At 39.2% G+C, this 8742-nt stretch overlaps 1 protein-coding gene across 1 annotated transcript in view; it reads left to right on the top strand.

Annotated features, from left to right (window-relative positions):
- The window catches only part of LOC101859087 (carbohydrate sulfotransferase 15-like), a 32436-nt gene extending 24162 nt beyond the window's left edge, over nt 1-8274 (top strand). Inside the window, exon 8 of the mRNA XM_005094331.1 lies at nt 8126-8274. Within this exon, the coding sequence (XP_005094388.1) occupies nt 8126-8274 (149 nt within the window). The remainder of the gene's footprint in view (nt 1-8125) is intronic.
- The last annotated feature ends 468 nt before the right edge of the window (nt 8275-8742 follow it).

Genomic DNA, 8742 nt, shown 5'->3' with positions numbered 1-8742 from the left:
AGAGAGAGAGAGAGAGAGAGAGAGAGAGAGAAATAGTCTGTGAGAGAGAAAATAGAGAGAGGGTATAATTAAACAAGTCGTCCCCTTAATTTAAATCAATGTTCTGAACAGTGTAATTATACGTTAAAAGTCTTATGTTGCAGTAAACATAAACATAAAATTACCTTTTTTGGTCAAGCGTTCCTTTTTAAAAATGATGTCACATGTAGCACATTTTTACTTAAAGAAATATTGTCGGTTTCGACCCTGTAGGATTTATTTAAATTATAGTATAACATGGACAGTTCAAATTCGTCCGACCGGCCTCGATAGTTCGAGGGATCCGTATTTCAAGGGATACATGAACAGTGTTATGGCATCTGCTGTGTCAGAGAATCTATGGAAGCAACAAAGATTGTTACTTAAGGGGCGAAATAACAGATCGTGTGCTGCACAACCCTTCCTCTCACCTGCTCCACACAAGCCTTGCTAGATAATCAATGGGCACAGTGTCGAGCAGTGCGCTAAAAATAGCACAGCTCTAGCTGTTTGTGTGGAAAGGGGGGGGGGGGGTTGGTATTTTACTGATATTTCTCTTTTCCGTTAAAAAAAAGTATTATTACTATTACTATTAATTTTGTCTCAAGTACACCTCAAAGAACATTGACTTTAGACCTCTACGGCGGCGTAATTAGTTCGACTATTCCGTGTTTGTGTTCGAGCTTCCCGTAATTTTCTAACAAAGATAAAAAAGAAAAAAACTAACGGGACCGCAGGCACAGCTCGGCAGATGCGTAATTTCCAGTCTTCTGTGTTCGACCTATCCGTGTTGTACTGTACTTTTTCACCTTTATAATGGTTGGCCTTTTTTACTATATCGCGACTTATCAAAACAGTCATTTAGATGGTCATAGATCAACGTTACCGGTGTCTGCGGTGTAACAGTTAGGCATAAAAAAGACCCAAGCTCCACTCCCGAATGATTAGAGGAGTGTTTTTCAATACGGTCTTCTTGTATCTTCTGCGGTATTGCATCCTTCTCGGCCCTGGTCGGCCCAAACAGGCAGGGTCGATGCCCTCTTACTACAGGATTTAAATTGTGTCAATGGGGGCGTAAAAACACCCACATAAAAAGTACAGTGTATTGCAATATAATGTTTACCCCCACAGCACAAGAGTATGAACACTAAGGGAACTCTAACCCGTGTCATACCACTACCTCAGAATTACAAAGTTCTATTTGACATTTTTAGCCGTTTTGAGTTACTAAGACCGTGAGGTCAGAAATCAAATGCTCTTTCTGCTCCTTCAAAATCGCAAGATTATTTTGAGTCGTTATAAAGATATTCAACTAATTGCGTTCAAAATATCGTGGAACTCAAATTTATTTTTTCCCCTCAAATGTATTTAACGGTAGGTACTGAGCATATAGAACTTTGTAATTCTGAGGTAATGATACATTGTACCTATATTCTACTTGACCTATCGGAAACAAACAAATAGGAACAAATTAACAGATAATACGATACCTCTAAGGCGATGAAGGAAAAAGCATCTGGTTTGTGTAGTCCGGTCACATGCGCTCCCATCGTGTGTTTTTCATTCACTTTATTGTTTGAAAACGCCGTGATAGTAGCAACTTCACTGAAAAAAAAAACATCACGGTTTACCAGGTGTCTGGATAAAAAGAGTAAAACGCAGACATTTACTTCATAAAATCGCCCTGCGAAAGGGGCGTGATCAGTCCGTTTTGGTCTCAGAACAAAGGTAATAAAACTGTGATCGCCACATTAATTAATGGATACATTATTGTACTGAGAAAGTTCTGGCGAATTTGAGAGAGAGAGAGAGAGAGAGAGAGAGAGAGAGAGAGAGAGAGAGAGAGAGAGGGGGGGGGAGAGGGAAGTGGTTATGCTGATGAGGGAGCCTGTTTCCATAATAGTTTGGAGAACGCCTTGTAAGCCAAAAGCTTTTATATGAATGGTGATCGTTTTCCTCCGACTTGAAATCGCTTCGATTATTTCATTTGTTTAAAAAACACTAGAAACAACCTACAAATAACCAAAAAGTTAAAACTCAGTGTAGAACAGGAGGTCCAAAGAATCGACAAAGAATCATACCACAGAGTTATACAAAATTCCCAGCGGCGCTTTCGAGCTTTTCTGGAGATGGATTAAATGGTCAACATCAGGAACATATTATTCAAAAAGCACATTAGGGTAATGGTTGAATTTTTTCTTAAGTTGCAAAGTTTTGCATTTTACTCAATTTTGGCTGAGACTAAACACAAAAATCCCATCGATATTTCCCTAACAGCTCAACTGATTTTCTTTTTCGTATTGTAACATTTGATGTCCCCTCTGTTGAATTTCACATGTCAGAGGTTTTAAAAAAATGTGTCCAAGGATGACCTAGCAATTGCCCTTTATATTACATTTATGTCTTGACACCTTATTTTATGAAACAAGCGATCTTTTTGCTCCTCGGCGAGATTCCGGACATATATATATATATATATATATATATATATATATATATATATATATATATATATATATATATATATATATATATATATATATACAGAGAGAGAGAGAGAGAGAGAGAGAGAGAGAGAGAGAGAGAGAGAGAGAGAGAGAGAGAGAGAGAGAGAGAGAGAGAGAGAGAGACTTCAGGAATAAAAAAAATGCTGAAACCAAGAGAAAAGCCCGCAAGCTGCGCACATCCACAAGTGGAAGTGTGAAGCCTTTAAATATTCAGAATGCGGAAAACTTTAATTCATTAAATTCTTCTATTTTGCTGGAGAAATGTTCGCCACTATGGATGTACTGGTCAACGTCAGACATAATTTTCTAAATATCTTATGTTAAAAATAATGAAAATCGGGCTCAGACGTGCTCTTAGGAATGTTGAAGGCTAACTTTGTTTAAAGTTTGAGCTTTGAAAAGTGTTTGTTTCGTTTCTGAAAACTGACGCAAAGATCGGGCCTCCAGAATTGCCTCGTAAGATAGGCTAGATAACACATTATTAAAACGCTTGCGCTGATATATAAACGTAAATGAACGCACCTGTAGGTAGAATTGCTAATGGAATCTGTCTTTGACAGAATAAGCGACACGACTGTACTGAAGAGAGAGCCCTGTTCATGAGAGAATGTGCAGTTGATTGTCAGTTGATCTGTAAATCCTTCGTGTATCTGGTTGGGGGTAACTTCTAAGCTCACCCCATTGCCTGAATGAACCCGAGGCGAACTCATCGAATCTGTGTAAGAAAAGAGCAAATCTGAAGGAACCGTAAAGCAGAATCAAGCACAATGCAAGCTGAACTGTACTGTTGTACGTAATAGCATAACGTGTAAACTGATAGAGATGGGGGTTACGATATCTGTAGGGTTAGGGTACTTCCCTGTCTTTTTATGGTAACGTTTTGGGTTGTTACTCTTCTTTCCTACACCCAGTCAAACCAGCTAGACATCCTTAACAACATTCTAGCCTTTCAAATCTGATGTCCAAATTTCAGTGTGAACCGTTGAGGGTCATGCTGACAAAAGTATAATTCTTTTTGCTGCCTCTTATATGGATCTACCACAGATTGTTGTGTATATTAACAGAGAAAAAAAATGAGGTTCAGCCCGGTAGGCTAGTGAGTTAGGAAGATTGGGTTGAACGGGGTGGGGGGGGGGGCTTTCACGTAGAATTGTTTTATATTTACAGGTACTTTACATTACTTCTCAGGTTTGATTTTTCTTAAAACAGCACATTTATTTATCATTATTAGAATAAGAGTGCGTCTTGACGAGCAAACGGTTTAGAAACAAAGGCACTCACCAGCTACAGACGCTGACAGAAACAGGGCAAAAACAGCAAGCCACATCCTGGAGACAGACATGACCTTCCCTCATCAAGATATGCTCGAGACTGCCTGGCGTTGTGATTTTTATACCGGTGGTAAAGGAGGAAGATTGGTTAAACGAGATACTCGATTAGTACGGTCTTTCTGATAGGCCATCGGTGCCAGGGATCTATTATTACTCAGTCCAAAACAAGAGATTGAGGGACAAATAGCTGTATCGTGACTTTCATAATATTTCATAACTATATATATATTTTATATCATGACCATTAGAGATTATAACAATGATAATTACAATCTCGTATTCTGATTATTACAGATCATGACTATTACACATCATGACCATTATTACTGAACCAAAAGAAACCATTCTAACTTAGTGAGACACTTTTGTATTGTCTTTTTCCTTGAAAACGAAGCCGGACTTAATGTAAAGAAAAATATTAATTTGATTGAAATGAGGATTCGAAATGAATTCCTTCCACTAAAAGATAAGTGTGCAGCCTTGCCGATATACGGCTTCAAGAGAACAAAATAACTAAAAGAAGTTTAAAAATCCCCCTAGAGATTGCAGTTTTTAAAAGGGTACGATCCAACAACGTCTTTTTCTCAAACATTTTCACAAGAATTCTTGGGAATTACGCTGCAACAAAAATAGCAGATTATGCCTGGATGGCCTACCGTAGTAACTATAAGCTTTTTGAAAGGTTTATAAACTTGTAGCTATCAGAAAGAGTTCAGCTGATGTTATGCAGGATTGTGTTGTAAATGGCCCGTTTTGCACTCTTTTTTTTTATTACGGCGTTTTTCTTTCGACTATCAGATGTTCTTCGCAAGAACTCAAATTTACGAAACTGAGCACAATAATTGTGATAGCCTACCCCCCCTCCCCCCTTTTCACCTAAAAAACCCCCACAACAAACGCGCAAATTGTGTCGTGGAATGTAGCGAGGTTCATCTTGGGAAACAATGATCGGAATTGTGGCTAAAATGGTTGCTTGGATTATACTAACAATATGGATGCAAATGTTGTTGTTAGCGATGATGAAGATTATCATGACTTTTATAGAAGACGTTAGATTTGCTGGTCCCACTAGTAAAATTTGATTTCAGATGTTGAAAGGAGCTTTAAAGTTATAACATGTACAATGCTGAGGGCTGAGTGGACAAAGTGTTAGTAAGAAGAGGCTTTGTGAATGAAGAATCGAATTTCGTAATGGGGAATGTTCTCGATGAATTCGACTATGCATAAAATCGTGGCTGCTCTGAAAACAACCCAAGGTCAACCAGAGGAAATACTCGGGTGAGCTAGTACATTTTAGCGTGTGATTAACCGCAAAAGTTAAGTAGGCTTGCTCAAAAAAAAATTTTTTAATAAAGAAAAACAAGCATTAAAACATGAGTGCTTCGCGTTATCAGAACCAGACAAACTAATAGGCCAGTAAAAATTGACATCGAACCCGTACATGAAAGATAACGAGCAAATTTTTGAACTGTTAAGTACTACCGAAAAAAAAATTCAACAAAAATCACCTATGGGGAACTGGCTTAATTTTAACCTAATAAAAGTAATAAAAGTCAATTATCGAATTCGTTATAAGTTGTCACTATTTGTTCAGAATGAAAGAGATAAACAAATGAAACACAAAAATACTTTTATTTTTAAAATTGACCCAATAGTCATCACTTAATTAGCATTTAAAGATTATAAAAGGTCAAGATCATTGTCAAGTTCTCTTTAAAAATAGCTCAAATATAGCCGTGTTTGGTATCAAATTCAATGTTTCAACAAGAACTACACAGAATTTATGTTATTTATACAATTAACTTACATTTACGTTACCTATTGGCGGTAAACACATGATTGAGATAATAATATTATACGTTTTAAAACAAAAAGATATGGTGTGGTCATATCAAAGATAAATCCATGTTCGTGCATAGCATGCAGCTCGGCTTTTGTATGCCAAGCTTCAAGAAAATTCGTTAGTAAACATGGGAAGATAAGTAAAAATAGTAAAATTAGGGCGAAATAAGACCTTTTGTGATTTCACATTTTGAACCCCCCTCCCCCTCCCATTTCTACCCGATTGTTTGAGTTATGGTCATAAGTCTATAACTTGTACTGTGTATGAGTTTCCTTCTTCTAGAGTGGTGGCTCTGAAGAGCTATAGAGTCCTTCCCACCCTTGTTACGGCCTAGTTCTTAAGAAGAAGTCTGTTTGCAATGATTTGTAGGGAGCCGGACCCCTTCCACCCAATCCGCGTCGTGGGCCAGGTACTCAATGTGTAAACTAGAAGATACTGCGCTCGGCGGTTCTTTCCCTATGCCCAATTTAAATTGTGTCCGTTTCTGAAGCATTTTCATACTGTCCTCTACAATGAAAATGTATACTACAAGGGATGCTGTTCTTGCAGCATGTACAGGATTTGCATAGTGGAGTGCTGCTCTTAAACGAACAGCGGATTTCACGTAGCAGTTCATCTGGGGTCGGAGCATTGTCAGTTATCACTGGACTCACAATGTTGTGACTCACAGTAAAGTCGTAATAAATAAAAAAAATCAAAGACAGTGGGCAGATTAAGCCATTTATTAACCTGGCGATGTACTCTAAGGGCGTAGGATTGTGCAGATCCCTCTGTTGGAGCCATCCGTTCAAGTGGCATGTACTTTGGGGAGATGAACTGTTGATATCAAAGATCAGTAAGTGACAGTAAGGCTCAGGTTTTGCGGTCCACTGCAGTAGAGGAATGACAAGAACCTGACTCCTATGTCAGTAATGTCCTTTACATTGGCATCTGTTTGACCAAAAATAGTGATCTTCTATTGCCAATTCTCTGACTTTTGCTACAGCTTGAAAGCCTTAAGCTTACCCATGCCGAAGACAGCAGACTTTGTGTCTCATCCTGACACGGCATGCGCAACCGGGATACAGCAGCACATATTCTCACTTATGGTCATTTTAGCTGCTTGAATATAAATTATTTGGACGTTACTTGGCTTCAGTTATGTAGACTTTCACATCCTTGCTCACATGATGCAGAAGCATCACCAGTTTTATCTGTATCATTAGCCAAGACAACCACGGGTAAACCTTCATCTGCAAACTGTAATACTTTTCTCACAATGGGTGTGTCCGCATTCCCTTCTTCTTTGGCATGAGCAACACATTATGTTCTCTTCTTCTAATGACGACCCTAAGAATCGCACCAATACTTGCTTATTCTGAAGATTGGTACGGAACGAATCTTTGTCAGTCGACAGATTTGTGCTGTGATGAAGATCAAGGACTGAATGTGTTGTGTACGCAGTCTTCCTTCTCTTTTGCTCTGGTGCTTTGGTACTTATCGTTTCATAACTGTCAAAGACGGTACAAAGTCGAATATCTGGTGTCCTGTTTTGGAGCAAACAGTTGCCGAATAGCTGACACAATGTGTCCACTGTTCCAACCTTTATTCAGTATAGACGATGAAGCATGTGGATGCCATCATACACCAGATAATGAGGCTTGTCGTTGACATTAGCAGCAGCAGAAGTAGCAGCAGCAGCAGCAGCAGCAGCAGCAGCAGCAGCAGCAGCAGCAGAAGAAGAAGAAGAAGAAGAAGAAGAAGAAGAAGAAGAAGAAGAAGAAGAAGAAGAAGAAGAAGAAGAAGAAGAAGAAGAAGAAGAAGAAGAAGAAGAAGAAGAAGAAGAAGAAGAAGAAGAAGAAGAGAAACGATTTGGTGTATTGTGCGCACTAATGCAACGAGATGCAGGCCAGGAATAAGGAGTGGGGACGTGATTAAGACAGGTCAATAATTATACTGGCCGAGAGGAAACATGCTGTAAGGTATGTTTTGAAATTTTAATCAAAATATTGACTAGAATTACTCAAATGTTCTGACTCCATCATTCATGTGTGGATGTTGGTATGACTTGACGGTAAAGATATAGAAATGGTGTTTAAAACCCATTCAGACAAACCTTCTTGCGTAATTTACTATGAAAACAATAAGGTGATTCCTCGGTTGTGAGGAACACACTATTAGTTGTATGTCGTGAAACTTTCACCGGATGCCTTACCCCAATCTCGCCTAAATCGAGGTGTGATGCGTCTCTACTTTTTTGTCTCCGCTCTCATGTCCGGGTTCAGCCGGTTCACACCATTTTCATGTCAATTTCTACTGGCCTATAGTGCTTCCAACTGGTGGCATGTTCAAGGGTTTTTTAAATCGCACTAGTGTGACCGATGCTGATAACGCCAAGCACTTATAGCCCCATTTAGACGTGCAGTTCGCTGATCGACAAACTGTAGGATATCGAGAGGATGGCCGGTATTCTGTCAATTTCATGTGGAAAGTGAGCGTGAAACGAGAAATCCGCTCGATATCGAAGGATTCTCCGTCCAACCACCAGATATCTGGCGACGCCAGATATTTGCCGGCCGGAGAACTGAAGGAGTGACGACGAGGGAGCGGCTTCTTTGATGTTGCCCCAGGCGGAGTTGAAAGTGCATTCTAAAAATTTCCCAGATATTTGTCAAATGAAAAAAATTATAAGATTTTCGTGATCAGCGACACAAAATTAGTAAAAATTCGTGCGGGGTTGTACAATGTTCGTGTTGGAGTCAGCTGAAGGCTACACACCTTTGTTTCATATAGACAGTGCTGTTTATTTATTTATTTTTGTCTGCACGCTACCAGTTTTACTATTGCACGGGTCTTCTAGCCTAGTTCTAGTACAAGTACAATGTCCGTGTGGAATAACAAGGAAACTAGTTCCCACCCCGCTTATTTGGACCTAGAGATCTAGATCAGAAGGTTATGTTTGATGCACGGCGAGCGAGAGATATCCAACCTAACTGCAAAACATCAAACCAGGGGCGAAGCGTCTATATAATCAAATAATCACTGCTTCCCTTCCTAATTTTGA

Source organism: Aplysia californica, unplaced genomic scaffold (genome assembly GCF_000002075.1).
Source record: "Aplysia californica isolate F4 #8 unplaced genomic scaffold, AplCal3.0 scaffold00079, whole genome shotgun sequence".
NCBI lineage: Eukaryota > Metazoa > Mollusca > Gastropoda > Aplysiida > Aplysiidae > Aplysia > Aplysia californica.
The sequence above is the reverse complement of the archived record's forward strand: the minus strand, read 5'-3'. Positions and strand labels throughout refer to the sequence as shown.